The sequence below is a fragment of the Sander vitreus genome, chromosome 2, assembly GCF_031162955.1.
Source record: "Sander vitreus isolate 19-12246 chromosome 2, sanVit1, whole genome shotgun sequence".
Taxonomy (NCBI): domain Eukaryota; kingdom Metazoa; phylum Chordata; class Actinopteri; order Perciformes; family Percidae; genus Sander; species Sander vitreus.
Genome location: NC_135856.1, coordinates 23961339 through 23984214, shown reverse-complemented (window position 1 = coordinate 23984214; position 22876 = coordinate 23961339). Strand labels below are relative to the sequence as shown.

Below are 22876 nucleotides of genomic sequence, written 5' to 3'. Positions count from 1 at the left end.
ATTTGTGTTTTGAATGAAACGCGGTTGATGGCTGCTTGACACAGGGTTTGTTTATCCTATCCTTGTAGCTTTTTGCAACGTTTGTTAAAGTTGGCTGGTACAAGTTGGAAGGTAATGTGCTTTTACTTTATTTCACAGGCCATAGTCCATAGTTTGGTTCATTTAAAATGTTCGTTAGCTGCCGCCGGAAAGTGTGTGCAAACTAACAAGCTAGAGTTGACGTAACGTTAACTAATACGTTAGTTAACGACTTCGGTAACGCGTTCCTAAACTAACGTTAGGTGTTTGCTAGCCCTACGCCCTTTCTAACAATTTTTAGCAACATATTGAGTGATATTTTATTTTTTCATCATACACCCAAGTTAGGCGTGGTAAGTCACTGTATTGGCGTGTATCTATGTGTTAAGGCCAACTGCCTGTACTCGACACTTTTCGAAACGTTAATATCGTTAACGTTAGCTTCTTAGCTAGCGGGTGAACGTGATTTTTTTTTTTTGTAGAGACTGACGTAACATTAATGTCCACCAATAAGTTTAATCAACATTTAAGCACGTTTTAAATCTTTGTCTTAATTTGCAGCTGTAAAATAAGTGTTCAGTCCCAGTACGCCGGAGTAATGTCCTCCAGGAAGTCACATTCCAGTGGGGTAGGCTTGGTAAGACTTTTGTCCTCTGTTATGCACGAGGTGATGTTAAATTATGATTTAACACGCTAATAATGCTTTGTTTGACTTTTGGTGTTAGCCTTCAAGCAAATTTGGAGAGCGTACCCCTCTGAGAAGTCTGCAGAATGAAATGCTGCATCTGTCAACTCCATCAAGGTTCAATTCAAAATCACTACTCAATGCTGATGTTGTGAAACTGACAATGGTGGGTTTATACTATAATACTACACTACTCCTATTGTTTTCTAGGTCTTTGTGACTTTTTCTTACCTTTCCATTCATTCTAATCAACAGGGTGATGTTCCTCTCTGTGACCCAGAACCCCTCTTGCAGTCTCCTCCATCCACCAAAGTGATTCAAATCAATGCTTCCACTATTGATACTACTACTACTACTACTGAGACAGCTTGTGAACTTGGAGATGTAACACTTAAATCCTTCGTCTGTCCTGGTGGGGAGGTTGAGGTTACAGGCTCATCAGTGTGTGCAGAAGAGAGTATTATTTTGCCCAAGGACCAGGCTATGAAAAACATGCAAGAAACGGAAGATACAGTCCTCTCTGACACTATAATAGTTCAGTCATGCAGTGACCACATTGATCACCCCTATTACAATCCTGAGATGAAAGATGCTTCTTTGATTGACGTTGATGCAGCGTGTGTCTGTGAAATTTCAAACTCTAAACTAACCCCTGAAGACTTGGATAATAAACACGCCACACAAGATTTCAGAGCTTTTCAGAATGACTGCTTTGAAGAGAAAGATGTCACTTGGAAATCCTTTGTCTGTGATGGCGGTGAGGTGGAAGTTTCTGATGTCACCAGACTACAAGAGGAGACCATTGCTCTGCCCAAGGCAGAGCTGGGCGAACCTTTACAAAACAACAGTGTCAATTTAACAAATCTCTCTGATTGTGGCCAATTATGTCAAGTGGAACACACAGATCATCCCTACTTTAGCAGTGAAAATGGTGTTTGTGTGATCACCACCTTCTCTGACACCACAAATACTCCTGAAAAGCCTGCTGATGGACTAAGTGATGCAACCTTCAAATCATTTAACTGCAGTGGAAGTGTGATTTCTGGTGGCACCAAACTTGCAGATGAGGCTGTTTCTCTACCAGCTGACCAAACTGCAACCTGCAGTGAGTCATACAATTATGGTATAGAGCCAAGCATGTTTGCTAGTGACCAATATGTGCAAAACAGTAATGATCATTTAGATCACCCACACTGCAATATTGAAAATTACCCATTGGGGGAACCATTACCATTCGGCCTTGATATTGTGGATGAGGATAAGCCGATAAGCTTGGTGGTGCGAGATTGCCAGACTGGCAGACAAGCGGAGAATACGTTCATCTCTTTCATCAGTGCCGTAAGGGACGTTGAAATGCCAAATGGCACTCGATTGTCTCAGAAGATGTTCCCTCTGCCTGACGACCAGGCTGTGATCTGCCAGCCCCTGGATGACAATGGTGTACCTACTTCCCTTACACAGGATCACATTCAAGATGACTATGAGAAACCTAACAGTCATGTGGAAAATGAAGAGGTTGTGGTAGATATTGACCCACCAGCTATCGGTACGTCTTCACTGACTAACCCATCTTTAAAGGCATTGGATGATAAATCTGTTAAGTGTCAAATGCAAGAAACCTCAAAAAAGGACATGATGCATCATGTGGACAGTACATTGCCTACAATGCTTTATAGAATTGAGTCTTCTGACAGCAGCCAACTTGCAGCTTCGGCAGAGATTCCTACACTTGTGGAAGTGCATGAGGAACACGTCTCTCAAGTGCAAATCAGCAGTGAACCCCATAAATCCAGTGAGGACAAAGACTCTACTCTCGGTTCATCTGGGATTGGACCGATTCTTTGTAACTCTGCAGAAAAACCTCGGCCAGAAAACCTCCCTAATGTTTTGAAAGTGCTGTCAGAATGTCCCTCCGTAGCATCAGGTTTGCCGTTTGGGATCCTCAGTCCAATTGTTAGAAGAGCCTCTCTCGCTGTATTAAAGGCTTTTAAGGGTCCTGCTTTTGACCAATATTTGGCTGACGATTCTGCTCTCAAGGGTGGAACGAGCTTTTTGGCTGGTCCTTTTTTAAATTTCGATCAACCTGGGTTATGGGGAGAGCACCTGGTGAGCCCCATGCCACGTCCTCTGTTTAACTCTACAGCACTAGATTGCAAGCCCCAGCCAGACCCAGTCACTGAGGCTGTTGTGTGTGCAAAGCCTTGTGCAGTGTCCCAGCCAGACCCAGTCATTGAGCCAGTTGATGTGTGTGCAAAGCCTTGTGCAGTGTCTCAGCCAGACCCAGTCACTGAGCCCGTTGAAGATTTGGGTGCAAAGCCCTGTGAAGTGCCTCAGACTGAAGTGGAGGTTCTGGATATGCCTATGATTCCAGATGGTTCCCTTCAGCAGCAGCTTCGGCAGATGGCCGAGTTCCTTTTCTTGGCATCAGGAAAGATGGGTCCTGCTGCTATCTCCAATACAGTTCTGCGTCCTGCTGCTGTCACGGTCCCACCGGCAGAAGCTACTCCTGCAGAATCCCACAGTGTATGTGTGGGCACCACTCCTGTTAAATGGTTAGACCACAGCGTCAATACATCTGGCCAATTTGAGCGAAAGAGGGATTTCTCTGTGGTTGATTCCTGCACTCTGACTGACCCTCTCCTGTGGAAGTAAGTGTTGCCTCTGGATTAGTTAGGTTGCCAATGATTTCTGAATATGACATGGTTAATTCAAATTTCTGTTTTTTCTGTGTCTGCCTTTCACTGTTTCTGTCAGTCTACCTCCGGGCGGTCTTGAGGGTCTCCCCAGAAAAGAGCTGGAGCAAGGGTTAAGGTCTAGCATGATCATGGTTGAGGCTCTTGTGCAGCAGTTGGCTGCAGCCAGGGCAATTGGATGTTCTTCTGCAGGCCCTGCACCCTCAGACCTCAGGGAGAAACTAGTGCAGACAGACCACACTGAACTCAGTCAGGTAAGCACATATTCAGACATCTTTAAGGGGCTGACAGTGAGAGATGTGAAGCATCTAGAGTTTGTACTTTTTGTAGGTTTAGTTCTTTTGCTATTGCAACGTCTTAAGTTTCTTTTAGTTCATCCACAATCTTTTTTTTTTTAAATGTTTTTATTGATTTTCACAGGAAATGTCAGTACAAACCTAAGTATCTATCTATCTATCTTTCTCAACCCCCGTCCCCCCCCTGTCCCACATAGTTTGCAAGTATAACAGCAGAAATTATTTGTACCATTACGAGATTAGATGAATATGCATGTCACACATACGCACATATGTACATATTTATGCAGGTACATACAGAAGAAAAGAGATGAAATGTAAATAAGAGATTTAAAAAAATTTTTTTTTAATTAAATGAAAATATATATAATATATATGAAATATAGAATAAAAGGATAAATCCCTCTCTTGTCAAAGCACAACAGCAATGGTACACCCACAAAGGATTGTGAATCTGTGGCACTGTAGATCAATTGAAATTATTTACCTTATACTTAGGAAGACTCAATGGTGCGCATGTCCTTCTTCCTGTAGTGACCTTAACTTAGAAATATACTTAAGCATGGGCCCCGAATCAAATTTCCCCGTAGATCCCCTTAAGCTGAATTTTTAAATTTTCTCCAGGGACAAGAACATCATGAAGTCTGTAAGCCATAAAGAAGCTCTGGGGGCAAATGCTGACTTCCATTCCAACAATATTCTTCTACGTGCTAATAAGGATGCAAGGGCAATAACATCCCTTATTTTCCTCCCGAGCAGTCGATGGTCTGGTAATACTCCAAAAATACGAGTGTCTGCACATGGAGTCAACACAATGTTTAGGGCCCTAGACAGGTGGTTAAAAAATAGCTGTCCAATAACCCTGAAGACGAGGACAAGCCCAAAACATATGTGTCATGTTAGCTGGTGACATGTGGCACCTATTACATTTATCAGTGATATTGGGATATATTTTGGAAAGTTTGGAGTTGGTGAGATATATGCGATGTACAACCTTAAATTCTATCAGATTGAGTCTGGGGCAAGAAGTGCTATCGTTTACTTGGGCTAATGCATCTCTCCAGAAATCATCACCTATAACTCTGCCAAGTTCACATTCCCAATCCCTTTGATTTTGAGGCCTTTCTGATTTGTGGAAATGTCCAAGATTGAGTTGATTACTGAATTAGGAGGGGCATCGGGGTAGAATGGGTTTTTTAAGCTTAGCAAAGTTACGCACCTGGAAGTATCGAAATAGATGCGATTTTGGTAGATTCAAATTTTTTTTTTTTTTTTTACAGAGGTCACTGAAGCTGCGGAACACATTGTCAATATAGAGATCGCTCAGTTTAACAAGCCCGACTTCTGCCACAAGGAGAAGGCCATGTCAGTGCCAGTGGGGGGAAAGAGATGGTTGTTGTGGATAGGGCTGTGGTTATTCTGCTCTCTGAGTCCAAAAGTAAGTCTAAATTGAGACCAGATTCTTACAGTTGAAAGAACTACTGGGTTATGAGAAAATTTGGCTGGTTGGATGGGGATACTAGATGAGAGCAGAGCCAAAAGTGAAGTAGCAGGACAAGATTTAGCCTCAAACTCGCACCAACTCATTTTTGGCTCCTTGATCCATAGTCATTTTGTGTATATTAGCTGCCCAATAGTACATTTTTAGATTAGGACGACCCAATCCACCTATTGATTTGTAAATATTATCTTCTGATCCTGGGGGTCCTGTCTTTCCATATGAAAGAGGAAATAAGATTGTTTATTGCACGGAAAAAAGAATCAGGTAAAAAGAGTGGCAGACTTTGGAAGAGGTACAGAAAGCGTGGAAGCACTTTCATCTTAATACAATTTACTCTACCTGCAATGGATATATGCAAGTCATTCCATCTCTCTAGGTCCGCTTTAAGCTTATCAATTAAGGACGGGAAGTTTTCCTGGTAAAGGTCAGATAACTTTCGACCGATGATGACACCTAAATACTTAAAGTTGTTTCTAGACATCTTAAAGGGGAGAAACCTATCACGTATCTGAAGGGCTACATTATTTATAGGGAAACATTCACTTTTTGAGAAGTTCAGTTTGTAACCTGAAAATGTTCCAAACATGTTTTTAATATTTCAGTTAATCGTGGTATGGTTGATACTGGGTCGGAAACAAACAATAATAAATCGTCCGCATATAACGAAAGGTGATGTTGTGTATCAAATCTAAGAATTCCATGATTAAAGTTGGCAGATTTAAGTGCAATAGATAAAGGCTCAATAGCCGTTGCGAACAACAATGGATTTAAAGGGCACCCCTGGCGGGTTCCTCTGCCAAGGGTGAAATATTGGGACCTCATGGAGGCCCTTGGTGAGGAATACAAGAGAGTAATCCAAGAAATAAATTTGGGGCCGACACAGAATCTCTTAAAACCTTGAAGAGGTACCCCCACTCCACCCTATCGACAGCTTTCTCAGCATCCAAAGAGACCACCGCCTCTGGTGTCTCATCAGACGGTGAAGAGAAAATAATATTAAGAAGCCTACGGATGTTAGAGAAGGAGTGTCTGTCTGTTTTTCATAAACCCTGTTTGGTCGGGTGAGATAATATTAGGCAGCGCCTGTTCAAGCCGGATAGCTAATGCCTTAGCTAGAATTTTATAGTCTGCATTTAAAAGAGATCGGGCGGTAAGAGCCGCAATCTGAGTCGTCTTTGTCAGATTTTTAGCATTAAAGTAATTGTGGCCTCGGTAAGAGTCTGGGGCAGGGACCCCCGGTACAGAGAGTCGTTAAACATTTTTAAAAGGAGAGGGGCCAATTTATCAATAAATCTTTTGTAGAACTCTATTGGATAACCGTCCGGACCAGGGGCCCTGCCGCTTTGCATTCATTTAATTGAGTCTGCTATCTCACTATATTGTAGGGGACAGTCCATCTCGCTGATCTGAGTAGCAGATATAGATGGGAATTCCAGGTTATCAAGAAATTGCATCATATGTTTATCAGGGGGAGATTGTGAGGTGTACAACTTGGAATAAAAGGTTTTAAAGGTGTCATTAATGACTGATGGGATCATTATAAGTTCACCAGAGTGGGTCTTGTTTAATTTGCTGGGATGCTGAGTGGGCCTTGATTTGATGTGATAAATGGCGTCCTGCCTTCTCACCATACTCATAAACCAATCCGTGTGATCGTAACAGTAACTTTTCTGTCTCTTGGGTTGAGAGTAGGTTTTAATTCATCTGGAGATTTTGTCTAATTTTGTCCAATTCAGGAGATTGAGACTCTGAAAGTTTGCTGTCCACGTCTCTTATTCTTTCCATAAGCTTTTCTTGTTCTTGCTTTTTCAATTTGATCTGCCTCACAGAGTACGATATAATCTCTCCTCAGACAACTACCTTAAGAGTCTCCCAAAGTAGAGATGGGGATATGAGGTCAGAGTTGTTCGATATAAGGAAATCATCAATGGCTTTTGAGATTGTTTCACAGAATGTATCATCATTTAACAAAGCACAGTTCAGTCTCTATGGGGGGCGGGTTTTCTGTAGAAGCATAAAGGAGAGGTCAAGCAACAACGGCGCATGATCCGATATTACAATAGAGGAGTATTCTACACTATTTACAGCAGACAGAAAATAGCTATCAACAAAAAAATAATCAATCCTAGAGAATGTTTTGTGGACATGAGAGTAGAAGGATAATTGTTGTTTGTCAGGGAAAAGAAGACGCCATGGGTCAATACTTAGAGAGAGAGAGATCCCAATCCAAGGCTTGTTCTTAGAACTAGCTGCAAGATCCCACAAACTATGTAGCTTCCGTATGGCATAGATCCAAACTAACAGTCCTGCGCTGGCAGGGCTCCAGAGTCTGCATGATTTAGCACATCGACGGGGAGGCGAGACAAAAATGAGAGAAAAAGAAACATAAGTGGAGGGCCCATCCCTAACAACCCCTGGATCAGAAAAGAAAAATCTAATAATATTACAAATGGTAAGCATTAAATTGTAACCACCACATTATAATTAGGTGAAGCAGGAAAGCACTGATTGTTGTAACATTTAACTTCAGAACAAATAGGCATTGTAGTGCACCTGTTGAGATCAATGTCCCATTCCGCGGTCACTAGCCAGTTGGAGCGACACGTTGGTCGTAAAAGTCCTGGGCTTTTTGGGGAGAGTCAAGGTGGCGCTCACGATCTCTGTTTTAATGTATTTGTTTTTATTGTTTTTTTTTTTATATAGACCACAATGTACAGAGACCTATATTTGGAGGCTCTAAACAGGGTTGGTGATTTGGAGATGGACGATAGTTCTCTACAGAATCTTACCCAGTGTATGCAGGACACGAGGGTCACCATGGTGAGACACAAACAATGACGCAACATGTTTTTATGTTGCCAAATTGTCTAAACTTTATAGATAAAAGGCTCTGGCACATGTTTTTTTTTTTTTAATGATTAACACTGAGTAGTGGAGTGACACACCTGAATTTGCTCCCTCATAACAGTGAAGTGTGTGCATTTGTCCCAACAGACCTCTTTGAGTTGTGACACAGATGCTGCACTCTCTAACATGAAGCAAATGGGAGACAGCGTCAGAGAGGACCATCAAAGCCTTGTTTTACATGTATGTAAACATGTCTTGCATGCTATAATTGTCTTCTATTTAGCTTATGTGTAATTATCCAGTGGGTATGAATTAGTTTGTGTATTTTGCTTGTGTTTAGTACGATCAGATGAAGACTCTATTAAAGAAAACGAAGAAAATTCAGACAACAATGATGCAGAAGGTCAAAGATTCTCTTCTCCAAAGAGATGACATGATGATACAGATGGAGGAGGCCTTCAGAGTCAAGGAGGCGGTAAGCACGGTGACAAATCTCTTAATTGTTAATCTGACTTAAGTAGTTCAATGTATGTTTTGTCTCCATGACTATTCTAAACAAGAAAAGCGACTACTGCAGGTTGATTATTTTGTGTTTTTATTTTTTTTACACTTCACTCGGCTTCGCGTCATGCCTAACAACGCCCCTTAGCTGTTCTAAAATCACTAGAATCTAGCTAGGCTACTATTTTGACCCTGTGCCAAACCTTTACTTATCATCAAGCTGTCATACTTCCTCGTAACACATCCTGCTGCTGCAGGCATGATGGAGAAAGACTTTTTTTTTTTTTTTTTTTTTCTCAAAACTCCCGGATGGCTCAGTAGACAAGTCAAAAGCCAAATGCACATTGTGTAAAGCAATGTGTTTATTAATTAAAATATATTAAATATCACCGAAGCACGTCAAGCTTGAGCTACCACCTACAAACTAAGCATAGTAGTACAGTTAACGTGACTGAGGTTGATGCTAGCGGACTCAGGTAAAGCACTATTTTGGAGAGTGCTACTTGCCGACCTGTGGATGAAACCAATCCCAAAAATTACTACAGCTCTTGCAAAATGGGTGGCAACTAACTGCAGACCTGTCAGCATCGTAGAAGTCGTACTACGGTTGGCATGTTGTGAATTGTGCAATGACGGAGTCACACATTTCTCTTTTGTCTACAGTAAATAAATAAATACATATCTTAAAGTCAAGTTCATAAAGTCACTTTCTTTGCATTCATTTGATTCCCAATCAAGATACACTGGTAAGAATGGCTTTCCATTGTTAATATGTACTTAAAAACTGTTCTGAAATGCAAAATAATAGAATTTTAATCATGTGATTAATCGCAATTAACTATAGAAATTCAGCGATTAATCACGATTTAAAAAATTAATCGTTTGACAGCCCTAGTTTTTTGTATTGATTTAAAAACAGTAATTTAAAAACGGGCTATACTTGAGACTGTCATGCTTTTGTTATAAGATAGAATAATTAAAGAATTTGCTGATATTGAGTTAGGACTAAACTGAGGCATTTAAAATAAATATAAATTTAAAAAAATTGCAGGCCTCTTAAAGCTTAACACTTTGTGTCAGGAGTGGTAGTTTTCTGTCGCTGGTGGGCCTAAATACAAGTACAGAAATGATTATGGAGAACCCTTTTCAAACAGCCTTCCAAAGTTAATTTGACATGTTAATTGCCCGTGATATATTTTTTTTTTTTAGCGTTCTTTATTCCAGGAGCATTTAGTGTGTCTGGTTGTCTGTTTTCAGGCCTTCAGTGCGATGGAACAGCTAAGGACACACTGTGCCACAGAAATCTCAGAGCTGGAGAGGATTGTGGGGTCTCAGCAAGAACTGTCAGCTGCCCTAGACCAGACTTACCCACAACAGGTACAGAAAACTGGCAAAAGCAAGTTACTTTAACCTATTCAGCATAACATCAATCAGAATGTTTAATTTCTTCTCGTTTCTCTACTAATGCAGGTTGCATTAAACCAGGCCTGCACTGAACTGCTAAATTCTGCTTCTGATGTTTTGTCCACAACCATGGAAGAACAATCCAGTTTGATGAAAGAAGTATGTACAATATATCATTTTAAAAGAGACTCAAATAAGCACTGTAGGCATGTAACAATACCATCACACAAGGGCTGGGCGATATGGCCCTAAAATAATATTACGGTATTTTTGGGTATATTTGCGATAATTATATTCTCGATATGACAAAATACTAAACAATATTTTATAAGTAAGTGTTATAGTTTTGTCAGCATAAACCTTAACACTTTTCTACTCAGTAGAAATTAAAGAAAATCTTTTATTTAGTTTGTAAACAGTAACTCGGAGTGATATTCAGGTTCTATATAAATAGTACAACAAAGTGCAAATCTAAACAGTAGCCACATTAACAGGTAATTATGTTCATATCATGATATTTAAAAACAATTATACCGGTATTATTGAGAATGGTATGGCACACCCCTTCATCATACAACATGCATATTTCCAAAGTCACAATCTGCCAGCAGCTTCAAAAGAAAAGATGGACATATTGTTTGAATTGTAGTTTGATCTCTGGCATTTGTTCACAGTTTAATAAAACAATAGTTGATAAAATGTTGCACCGTTAAGTGGTGTTTTGATTTGTGACAGCATTTACCACTTTGTTTTAAATGCATTAATGCTCATAATACGGATGCTTCTGCATGGTCATGTTTCCACAGCTCTGCAAAGTCAGAGGCCTGATGCAGAAAACTGCTCCCATGCTTCTGAAGCTGAATAAGAAGGCAGCTGCTGCTTTGAGAGAGAGGGATGAACATATGTCTGCAAGAGACCAAGCTGTTGACGAGAGAGAGCAGGTCGGATGTTTATACTGTATTTGGGACACTTTGTGAATTACTTTTCTACTTGTCTTATAAGATTGAGGATTTTTTATTTTTAAATGAATTTGTATCCAACAGATCGAAGAAGAGTTAAACCGTGCTTATGTGAATCTCCAAACTGCCAGAGAGCAGATTGGTGATTTAAATCTGCAGGGGACAATTCTGACCTCAGGTGAAAAGTTGTTTTGGTCATTTCATTCCTTTTCTTTTCAAATAGTTGAATGAACGGTCAAAATATTTTTCTTTATCAACTTATGAAATTGCTAACCTTTTCCTTAAATTTCAGAGATGGGTGTGCTGCGTCAGAAGCTAACTGAGAGAGAGGAAGAGAGGGGTCCGCTGGAGAGGAAGGTGACGGAGCTGTCTGCCACGGTTTCCTCCACTTTGGCTTCCTACGCCTTCTTGGAACAGGCCCTTGGTGCTGAGACTACAAAGTATGATCCCCACAGCAACACTGATTTGTTGATGGCATACATGTGCTCAGGAACATAAAAGGAAACGCATACTGAAATGCTACTGAGACATTTTTATTGAAGGGGATCTTGAAGAAGCAAAAAGTACTTACTGAAATATAGCATGGTGTTGAACAAATTGTTGTTTCAGGTTGAAGCAGTCATGGAAGGACATCCAGCTTGCAAAGGACAGAGCAAATGAGTAAGTGGTGACTGATTATCTACTCGTTAGTTTGACCCAATAACTTTCAGGTTGAAATGGTTTGCTTTGATATGAAATATTGAGTAAAATCGAAATGAAGACAAATAATTTAAAGAAAGTATCTTTTGTTAAAACGGCTAAAACTTTCAGACTTCTTTATACCTTTTTGTTAACTTTACATTTATTTCTATATGCATCCATAAACCAATTTAGTAAAATGATGTGTTTGGGGGTATCCCCACTTTCTGTTTTCATATACTCTGTTTGATTAGTAGGAAACATTGTGCTGCTGACAAGCTGCCCAGACAGTTGTCCATATGCAGTATATACAGAGACAAGTATAGTATTTTAAACTACTGAAATTATGACGGGGAGAAAATGAATGGGGAAAATCTTGTTCTGAGAGCAAAACAAACTTCCTACCACGTATCTACACATGTCAACCAGGGCTTGACATTAAGTGGAGTTTTTTTTTTTTGTAGGGCAAGTGGAAGAGAAATAGACTTGCCCCACTGGACAAGTTAAAACTCAAACAAAATAAAATGCCATGTTACTTCACGTTATGTGCCACTCATTACGTCTATTTTACCATATTTTTATTTTACCGATTTGAAACAAATAATGTTTCCCCACAATTTGTCGAACCAGTGTCAAACTCAGAATGCTTTGATTGGCCAATCAGGAGTCGGTCCGAGTAATAATCGCCTGCAGTTTAAACATACATTTTTACCTGCCTCAGAAAAACAGTGGAGACTGGGGTGGAGAGTGATGTTTCTTCAGGCTCTGCAGCCCGGCCAAGTGCCAGGTAGAGCCCCAAGAACAACTAACCTTACACCAACCATAGCACCATATGAATTAGAAAGGGAAATAAAATTTGTCAACAGCTGGAGAGATGAATTCGACTGGGTGCGTCTATGAAGGAGTAATGTTCTGCGGGGTCTGCCGGGGGCAACCCAACTTGGCTGACAAGTGACGTTAGCTAGCTAGCATCGGCAGCTGTGTACCTAGCAAGCATTAGCAGCATTTGTATCGGTTAAATGTACGTAGTTAAATATCAGCTAATATTCAACTGTAAAGTAGCTACACCATTTAAAGGGTCCCTAGGTAAATCAGCCTCTGTCAAACCAGCTTTCAACGGTTTGTTCAAATTCTGACATTAGCAAAACAAAAATTATAAAATGATAAATCTTTACCCAGACAAGTGACTTTTGTGCATGGACGAGTGAAACGTGAATGTACTTGTCCAAAGGACAAATGCCTCAAAAAGTTAATGTTGAGCCCTGTCACCTAAAATAGTACAGCTAATGCCCACTGCCTGTGCGTTGTCTGTGCTTGGGTTCAGGTTGGAGACGTCGCTGGGTCTGTCGGAGCAGCGCGTCTCCGAGTTAAGTCACGCTCTGGCTCAAACTGAGGAGCAGCTCAGTCAGCTGCAGGTCCTCTCACAGTCCCAGAACCTGCAGATCCAACAGCTCCAGGACGTTTGCACACAACTTGGTGGTGTGCGGGAGATGAACGAGGTAAGTTTTACAAGCTTACCTTGAGAGAGATTTATATATTACACTTGGAGAACCTTTTTAAATATTGACTTGAAATGTTTCTGTGATGTTAGACCCTCTTATTACTGCCTTTTTATTGTCTGAGAAGACTGAAGCATTACGCAATTTAAGTTTATTTACCCAGTCTGCTAGTAGTCTGGTACTCGGTCTTTATAGACACTATACACTTGTGCTATAAGCCAACATGGAGCTGAGTTCCTTTGCCCACACTATTGAGTTCGAGCTGGTGTTACAAGCATTTCAGAAAGATTTTGAATTCACTTTTGCTTATTTTCTACCCTAAAAATCAAGACTTCATACAGTAAGGTGCTGTCATCATAGTATGTGACTTCTGTTTTAGAATTGTCTGTGTGTCAGTTCTTACAGATGGAGAATGAGTTGGCGAGGGAGCAGGTAGTTGAAAGTGAGCGTATGGTGATGGCCAACCTGCAGGCGCTCCGTGAGAGGAACATCCAGTGTGAGGACCTAAAAGGAGAACTTGGTCAATTTCAGTAAGTTATGATCTTATCTTTTTTTTGCTTTCCCTACTTTTAGGCTTTATAGTATATTTGATCAAGATAAAAAAAAAAAAAAAAATCTAAGAGGGTAAACATAAACAAGTCTTTAGTCTTTCTGTGTGCATGCAGCTATGTTTAAACTTCAACAAATCTGGTGCAAATCTTATTTTTTTATTGAAGTTGTTTTTCTGTATACTAAATTTTAACTTGTCTGTTTATGTGTGATGAAGGCTTGAGAACAGGAGTTTGCACAAGGAACTGGAAACCACAAAGTCCAGAGCCAGTGCAACCCAGCTGGAGCTTGGAGAGAAACTGGCACAGGCGGTCACTGAAATTACGTTGCTGCATCACACACTGCGAGGACTGACCAATGAACTACATGCAGCGCTCAATGACCAGGTAACTCAAGAGAACTGCTTGACACAACCTAAAGCAGAAGAGCAGCTGGATTTCACCACCTTTGTCCCACTTACATATGTGCCCAGGCTTATATTCTATATGTAGATACAGCATGCAAGGCTATAACTGTATTTCTAGTAGAACAAGATTGCTTTATGTGTGGTGTTTTTTCATGGTGTACAGCATTTTTAAATTTTTTTTTTTAAAGGCAAGTAATACTGAAATGAACTGTAATTAAGTGGACTGTAGCACTGTGGAGAAAAACACATTTTCATGCAGGCTTATGTTTTTTTCAGAAACCAGAACCACAGAAGGATGAAGAGTCTCATGCAGTCCACACCGTGGAGCGTCGTCACCCATCCGGCTCCTTTGTCGATTGCATCATGGTTGCATTAACTGCTGAGAAGGAGGAAGACGCTTCAAGAGAGACGCCTCCTGGATCAGGTACTGTAGCTCACCCCGCATGTCCCTAGAAGTGATAATTCTTCCAAATTGTAATGGCTATTGGGCTAATAAGTGTACTTCAAGACCTTGAATGGCTGCCTTGGTTCTTGTAAGAGACAAGACTGTTACAGATTTAATTTGCTCATAAAAGCAGCCTATTACTTTCTTAACTCTGAACACAATTAGCGACTTTCAGACCGACGCAGTGATGCTGGTTAAAGCCATGCTGGTGGTCAGTCTGAATGGGTCAAGGTGCTTCAACCAGCCTCACTCCATGATCCACCTCCAAAACTCAGGTTGGACACTTGCTGCTGAGTATAAAAAAAAAAATCATCCTATGAAGGAAGGTTAAGAGGCAGTTTCCCAAATATAACTAAGAATGTTTCTCCTTTAAAATGTAGGAGGTGACAATTTGTTGTCCTGCTGTAAATGGATTTTTCTTCAATACTCAAGAACTTCAATTTTCAATTATTTTTTTTTATTTGAGACAGTACAAGAAACCACAAGTGACAACAGACAGTCACTATATATATATATATATATATAAAACTCAATACTTCTTTAAAGAAGAAGCCTTTAATAGTATATTTTCAAGCAGATTCGTATTCAAACCACTCATATGTTGGTATAGAATGGATATAACTCCTAAGCTGTAAATAACGGAAAAATTGTGTTTGAGGGAGCTCAAATTCAGTTCTGAGTTGAGAGGTTTTAAAATCCCATCTGAAATCAGGTCTTGTATTTGAGAGATGCCAGCATCGTTCAATGTTTTAAAACCCACATCTAAACAAGACGATTCAAAGTCAGGATTGCAAACAATAGGCGCCAGAGCAGAGAATTGATTTTTAATCCCAAAGTGTCTACGTACTTGATTCCATGTTTTAAGGGTATTTCTAACAATAAAATCTTTCATTCCCTGTAGAGATTGCATTATTTATAAAGGGCATGTCTGATAAAACCGGTTCACATCTGATATTTTCCAAATCCAGAAATGTGGAATTAGCATAATTATTTAACCATTCAGTAATATATCTTGTGAGGCCCAGTGATAATACATTAGATTTGGTAATGCTAACCCCCCTTTGTCCCTTGGTAACTGCAGTTTCTCCAATTTAAATCTTGGGTGCTTGCCCTTCAATACAAATTTACTTATCAAACTATGTAGTGATTTAAAAAACTTAACTGGAACATAATTGGGTAGCATCTGCAATGGCTATAACAGCCTGGGTAAGACATTCATCTTAATAATGGCAACTCTGCCAAGTAATGATATTAACAAAGGACTCCATCTTTGAAGATTTTTTCTAATTTCATTCACCACTGGGTCTAAATTCATTTTTACCATATCATCAAAATTACAGCAGACATTAATTCCCAAGTATCTAAACCAATGAGGAGACAACAGAAAAGGAATGTGACCTGATTGGTCAGAACAAGTCAAGTTCCCTAGCGGTAAAGCTAATGATTTTCCATAGTTGACTTTATAGCCAGAGAACACTCCAAACTCATTTATTATCTGGACAACAGCGGAGACGGAGGAAATGGGATTGTTCAAAAATAAAAGAACAATTCAATACTCTATTATACTTGTTCTGTCTACATTATCTGCTGTTGCAATTATCCCATTTCCCCCACAGATAATAAGCTCGGCCGTGGATAATGTATGGCTGGAACTGCCCTTTTTGTATTTTGAATTAACACGCCTCTGAGTAATTTCGAAGCAGTTATTGATTTGCAGAGATAGCATCTTAGTTACATGGACCATAATGAAATAAAAAATAGCGCATGTACATCTAATTACGCGACTCAAACTCAGTTCAGAGAAGGATTCAGTGTCGTCTAATGATTTAAGGCACTGTCTCTTCAGTTCCCTCAGACACGGCAGAGCCACTGTGTGAGACTTTGTTCAGCGAGACGAGCGCCTTCACACGCATTGCCGTCACCCCTAAAAAGAATTTCAGTGCGGTGGAGTCTGAGCCCGAGGAGGACGATGAAAGCAGCATGGCAGAGCTGTTCGCTGGCCTGGGCAGCACCGTCGCAGAACTTCTCAGCACCCTGAAGCTGCTGCGACAGCGTAAAGATGCTCAGCTGGAGGAGCTGCACAACACCATGTAAGTGCAGTAAAATGTGTATGTGGTGTGGAGATGAAATAATGCTGTGTTCACACCAAACGCAAAGCAAATTTAACTTTTATTTATTTTTTTATTCAATGAATAAATGCTCAGTTAATAAAATTTAGAAAATGGTATAAAAAGAGAAGAAAAATCTCCAATAGATTTGATTAAGTAATTGAATTGGGAACAAATCAAGCCAGCACTCGATACATTAGTGTCATGTAGAGAGACTGTACTGCTGCTACTAATGAACCATTTTCAGTTAGTTTCTCAAGTCTGTAATGTCAGCTCACTTCACCATGTTTTAGCATGTAGTGCCTTTGTCAGAGGTTTGGTATTGAGATGATCAATCTGTAACACTGAAGAGGTGACAATAATTGTTAGTTAATATAAAGAATTCTTAGAGGAATGGGTTTGAAGGGAAAAAAAGTGTCAATTTTAGAAAAACCTTTTCAGAAAAGCTTGAAAAAAGAAAAGAAAAAAAGAAGTAATTTAAGGTGGTGTGTGTGTATGTGGTCTTTGTTTTCCAACATTATCTAATGCATTTTCCAGCTCTGGCCTGCAGGTGGAGCAGCAGGCTGCAAACAACAGACACGAGGCGGAGGTGTTTGAGCTTAAGCATCAACTCAGCCGTCTGAACAGCCTGTTTGAGAGGGGAAATCAGGCACTGCAGCAGAAAGCTCAGGTCAGAACTACTGTACATAGTGTTGACTTCATTGACAAAATTCAAAATGGGTTACAAAACAGCGCCCACTGATGGGAATTATCTTGTTGACCTGAAGAAGCACTGAGAACCTTCTTTAAAAAAAGATTCTCCTTACACAGAATGAGAAAATGGTGACAAAGTTGATGGCAGAAATACAAGAGACCCAGGAAACTCTAATTAAACACAAGACTGACAGTAACGTAAGGCACAAAATCTATATACATTTTAAAAACACTCATACAGTTGGCTTAATGTAATAGTTTATTTTTATTTGTTAATTTTTCACAGGAATTGCGGAAGGAGGTGGTTGAGCTTCACCGTTCTCTCCAGCAGTCAAAAGTGGAGTCTCAATTCCTGCGGGAGGAGTTGATGAAAGCTGGTAGCCAGTCAGCTAACCCGGCACATTTCATGGAAGAGAAGATTCAGTTATTGAGAGAGGTATGATCCTTTCACTTTATGGTGTGAGATTTGCCAGATACTGTGTAGTTATAGTTTTTAGGTTATAATTGAGGAAACACTTCAGGTCTCTTTGATTGTTTTATCTGTAGGTGGAGAGACTGAAGTTGAGTCTTCAGGAGGGGGAGCAGGCCAGAGTTAAACTCCTTGATAGAGCAAAAAGACATGTAAGTATCGGCTTGCTATACTGTAGTAGACATAAAAGCATCTGTTTATTCTTCATATGTAATAAAAGAAGTGTGGTATAATTGAGGATGTAATCCGGTGGTTCACGATGTTGTAATGTCTCTCACAGCAAATGATCCACCAGACCAACCAGCAGAAAAGTGAGAATGAGCTTCAGATGTTAAACAAAGTGATCAATAAAGTCAGAGAGGTGAGGTTCATATTGTTTTTTTTTCTGCCTTCTGTTAAGAGTGTAAATACTGTATGTATGGATATTTGAGGTAATGATTGTCTTCATTTTCTCCATGCAGGCTCTGCTGTCTTTGCCGGTGGTCGTGAAGAATTGTGAACAACTCCAACAGCTTATCGAATACATCGGCTGACGTGTTTGCCATTGTCACCTGTGTTCAGTGTATTTATGTCCGTTTTGTTTTAACATGTCCTTGCAAGTGTTAATATTTTTGGTATGATTGCAATAAAAGATTTTTAATCTTATGGATCGTTTTTGCTGCTTGTATTTGACGTTTTATTTTATTTAAAGAGCAAATGCCGTGATACAATTTATAAATGGTTTCAAAATTTTTGCCTTTGTGTCCGCAAACTATTGAAAATACGTCTATGTGCAGCAGAGTGAAAGGTGAAATATTGTTTAATTTATTTGAAGATTAATTGAGACTCCTTTGCCAACAACAGCATCATTTTGATGAGTAGCCATTGAAATGAACAACATGGATTAAGGTCTAGTTGCAAAGCCAAACTAAACAGCACTGCTGTGTGGCATAAAATGAACATAAATAGACAAATCATTAATCCCAATTATTTGTATGACAATTGTCAACTAAAATTGTGACCGCCCTATGCACACATACATTGTTTGGTTTACGTACAATTTACTAAAAACGGTAGTGTGCTGCCCCAAGCTGGACAACAAATTTTACAAATGTTTTCAGATTATTTTCTCAGATGTCTAGTTTTACACTTGGTTTTAATTTTAAGCATTTGTATACCAAAGCAGTTGATGGGTTTAATATCTTGGCCCAGTATTTAGTTCAAGCCATCAGATGATGGTTTGTTCAAAGAAAAATGTCGTAGATGTAGTTGTAATGATATCTGAACCCTTTCAGGTTATCAAATTTGGTTTTGGTCAATACACAACTTCATTCAGAAGATGTGTCCTGCTGTGTTGAAACAGCATCTTTCTTCAGAAACAAAATGTATATTAAACTTCCTTCCCCCAAAACTTTCAGCAATCATCAGTTACAGTTGGCACAGGTGCAATCATATTGTTTTCATGTACAATTGAACTAAACCTCAAATATGGATGGATAAGCTGCACAAAAATGGCAGTTTTCCTTTTTGTTAAGTTATAGCTTAATGTTACGGTACACAATTTTCGGTTGCTGTTTATTGGTAATGTCAATTAGGAATGACACAAACTTGAGTTTGTTTAAAAGTCACCACCTTTTTCTAGATATTGTTCGTCTGTTTTTATAATATTAAATAAGGGCACTTTGTCAAAATCAACCTAATTTTTTTATTTTTTATTACAGGCTACCATTAGACCATAACCCAAGCTGGTGTATCAAACAAATTATGTTGCATATCACCCCTGTCACTTTTATCTTGAGTGCAGGTCTTAAAATAATTAAATCATTGGCCTTTTGAAATTACAATTTGACACTTGCTGATTACTGCTATTCTCATTTAATCCACATAGATTTTAAGATTTAGCGGCACTCAAGAAAAACTAGGACCCTTTCAAGTACAGATACTACGGGAACAAAAGTTATATCTGTCAACAAAGCTTCTTTTCTGATAGGAAAATCAAGCGTCTTCACTATAATGAGGCGTCACGTTACGAGTCTAATCTTGTCAGATATGCAGACTTTTGTAAGGGAGGTTTCTTGTGTTGAGATAAAAGATTTGCACTACTTAACTTTATAGTAAGTAATAGGCAGAAATATCAAGTTTCAAGTCAATTCATTTTCTTGATTAGGGGATCTGTGTGGTAGATTAGCTGTGTCTGTCTGTCTAAGTGCTGTGTTGATGTCTGCACATGATAATTGAGGCCGGTCATGGTGACTGATAATACTGTGGCTCCAGACAACACTTCAAACCAGCTGAGCTGAAACAGTAAAGAAAATGACCCGAGCACAAAAGAAAAACATGTATGAGGGCATTTTTCTTTTGTTCCTGTAGGCAAATGTTTGTCCTTGTTCTTTTGTAATATATTAATGTTGAATTCAAACTATTACAAATGTAACTGATATACATTCAAAATGTGCAAACCAAGTTTACCCCTTTGGACATTATAAAATAATTCTTGTGTGATATTTTGGGACAATTCTTAAATTATAATACGTCAATAATTTATAATAATAATTATAAGAACCAAAGTGCTATATAATTGTTTATTTCCAAAAAGGCAACCTAATATGCATTTTCATTTGGCAACAAAATACATGCAAATGTACTAAAGCTGACATTCTTCATACAAGCCACGCATTGCAAAGCTTATGACCATGAAGCACAATAATTTATACTAATATTTCAAAGTCTGTCATTTAAACTCACCAGTAATGTACATATTAACCTTGCACATTCAATACATGACAAAAAACGAAGCTGGCAACCACACGCCATTAGATTAACTCTGCACTCACATGCTAGGCCTAATTTACAGTATCTCAAAGTAAATAATCATCAATATGGAAAAATGGGTTAATGTGGTAAATCACAGTTGTGTCAGAAGAGGTGTTTTAATCAGTCTGTTCAGTTTTGTCCTTAAAAAATGTCATAAAAAAAGAAGAAAAAAAAACACGTTTGAAATGTCTGCCGTCTCAAGTCCGTGATGTTGTGGTAACAAGGTAGTTAGATGCTCGGATCTAGATACTTAGTAGCTCAGATAGCAGACACAAACCTGTCCATATTCCCTGGGTACGTTGGATGTCTCAGGTAACCGCCAGTGTTGGCGATAGGACTTGCAGCACTGTTATACTGGGAGAAAGACCCCAACTGCATTGGAGAGACCCTTCCGTAATGGTCCATGGACTCCACAGACCCGTGGGCTGAGGAATGGAGGCGTCCTGTTGCTGCATACCCCTGGGTGTGGCCCTGTCCATACGAGCCCTGGTGTGTATGGTGGTGTGGGTTGCCGTTTGGCCCGGAGTAGGTGAACCCGGGATGCGTAGAGGAGCGTGATGATATGGCCCCTCCGCATGGTTGACTCTGGAAAGCCGGGGCTCCCAGGCTGCAGGGACTGGATCCGTTTGGGAGCCCCTCAGGACTGAAGCTCCGGCCGGGCTGCTGCATCACCTCTGGCCCTTGACCTCCCAGCATGCTTGCTGGAGTCTGGTGTCCTATGAGGTTATTGATGCTGAACATACGGGTCTGTCCAGGTCCAAACCCGGGAGGAGATGAAGAGGGGTAATAGGCAGAGTGCAGCTGCTGCCCATAGGCTGGACTGACTGTCATGTTGTTGTAGACTGAGTTGGTATATGCGGCTGATCTGGCAATCTGGACTGGAGAGAAAACTGGTGTCTCATGGACATATGAGGTGTAAGTGCTCAAGTCACAGCGCTTAAACCTCTTCCTGCGCCTCAGGAAGCTGCCACTCTCAAACATGTCCTCTGCGTTTGGGTCTAAGGCCCAGTAGTTGCCCTTCCCTGGCCGCCCAGGCTCTCGGGGGATCTTGATAAAGCAGTCATTGAGAGTCAAGTTATGGCGGATTGAGTTCTGCCATTTCTTTGAATTGTCTCTGTAGAAGGGGAAGCGTTCTGTGATGAATTTGTAGATGCCCCCCAAAGTCATCTTGCGGTCAGGGGAGTTGGATATAGCCATGGAAATGAGTGCAATGTAGCTGTAAGGAGGTTTCCCTCGCTGGAGAGGTCTCTTCCTTCTCCGACCTCTGGGCTGCTCCTCTGTCTGCAGTGGAGGGTTGGAGGCAGACAAGGTGTTGTCTGCTGGAGAGTCTTTCTCCACTTTGACCACAGGCATTGTCGTGAACAGTTCAGAAATGTCCCTTAAAGAAAAATTCTAAATGTACTACAAATCCAAAGTTTATATGAAGTTCCCTGTGTCTGATGAAATCTTGGACAGTGGAACTCAAAACAAGATCAGCGCAGCACACAATCCTGCTAGAAAGATCACATTTGTTCCAAACAACTCACTGTCTTGAAGTCCATATCCAGCAGCTCTTCAAATGCAGTGGAAGTAATTAGCTTTTTCCATAAGATCCTGTTTCAATAAATGCGGTGCTTATTTCCAACAGTTTGTTGTCAGGTTAAGTTGAAGAGTTAAGGTGTGAGAATGCCATGCATGTTGTTTGAGGTGTGTTTGAGAGTGACTCACCTGAAGAGTGTATTACCTCCACAGAGCACCTGAAGGGCCACACCCTCCTAAGCATCACATGCTCTTGACATACCACAGCTCTAAGGGTCTATTGTTCACATTCAACAAAGTTGGCATACTTTGTGGCGGAAATTTCTATTTCAAGAGTTTTGACTAATGTTAAATGTAGCTGTAATAAATGTCAGATGTCCTGAAATGTGAAAAATATTGTGTCCTAATCAGAATCTAAATTTCTAATTAGATTTAAAAAAAAGTTTAAACTGTTGTTAAAAAAATAAACAGAGAGTTGTCAATGTGTACCTTTAATTACAGTTTATGTATTTACTTGCAGGTTCCAGATTTATTCTATTCTAGGCCTTTTTTAGTTTAGTAGACCAGAACTGTCAAAACAAACATTGTTTCCTCTTGATATTCAAATTTCCCTTTAAAGCCGACCACAGTTTACTTTAAAAAGTCCAAAATGGTCCATGTTGTTTTGACGTTTAACACTAAAAGACCTATTTAGTGGTAACTTAACCTACGTGTTGTTTTTCTACCTTGCTTCCTTGTTTATTTTGTGCCAGTGGTTGGACAAGCCAGCTGTGTTAAGAGATGTAAATGATTTCCAGACAAAAGCCATCCTGTG

The 22876-nt window shown here is 39.9% G+C and overlaps 2 protein-coding genes across 3 annotated transcripts; one reads left to right on the top strand and one right to left on the bottom strand.

The window, feature by feature from the left end:
* Window positions 1–3: 3 nt before the first annotated feature.
* spag5 (sperm associated antigen 5) lies at window positions 4–18396 on the top strand. 2 transcript variants are annotated; one of them, XM_078261990.1, is made up of 25 exons: window positions 4–111; window positions 580–655; window positions 744–869; window positions 959–3351; window positions 3458–3650; window positions 7897–8013; window positions 8188–8280; window positions 8381–8515; window positions 9799–9918; window positions 10012–10104; window positions 10752–10886; window positions 10989–11082; window positions 11197–11344; window positions 11514–11564; window positions 12907–13081; window positions 13478–13611; window positions 13848–14016; window positions 14313–14460; window positions 16328–16571; window positions 17127–17259; window positions 17400–17480; window positions 17569–17718; window positions 17829–17903; window positions 18032–18112; window positions 18213–18396. In XM_078261990.1, the coding sequence occupies exons 2-25, from the start codon at window positions 617–619 to the stop codon at window positions 18282–18284; spliced, it is 5199 nt and encodes a 1732-aa protein (XP_078118116.1). In that variant the 5' UTR covers window positions 4–111; window positions 580–616; the 3' UTR covers window positions 18285–18396. The 2 variants fall into 2 exon arrangements, with proteins under 2 accessions (XP_078118116.1, XP_078118124.1); XM_078261998.1 differs by having other exon boundaries at window positions 18–45.
* A 1902-nt stretch (window positions 18397–20298) lies between these two features.
* Window positions 20299–22241, bottom strand: foxe1 (forkhead box E1). The gene has a single exon (XM_078262012.1). The coding sequence runs from the start codon at window positions 21895–21897 to the stop codon at window positions 20803–20805; it is 1095 nt and encodes a 364-aa protein (XP_078118138.1). The 5' UTR covers window positions 21898–22241; the 3' UTR covers window positions 20299–20802.
* Between the last annotated feature and the right edge of the window lie 635 nt (window positions 22242–22876).

What these genes read in the sequence shown, in the direction of transcription:
- foxe1 (XM_078262012.1), bottom strand. Translation starts at nt 21,897, where the DNA reads ATGCCTGTGGTCAAAGTGGAGAAAGACTCTCCAGCAGACAACACCTTG.
- spag5 (XM_078261990.1), top strand. Translation starts at nt 617, where the DNA reads ATGTCCTCCAGGAAGTCACATTCCAGTGGGGTAGGCTTG. An exon ending in ATCAAAGCCTTGTTTTACAT is followed by an intron (nt 8,281 to 8,380) that starts GTATGTAAACAT and finishes GCTTGTGTTTAG; the next exon opens with TACGATCAGATGAAGACTCT. An exon ending in CCTTCAGAGTCAAGGAGGCG is followed by an intron (nt 8,516 to 9,798) that starts GTAAGCACGGTG and finishes GTCTGTTTTCAG; the next exon opens with GCCTTCAGTGCGATGGAACA.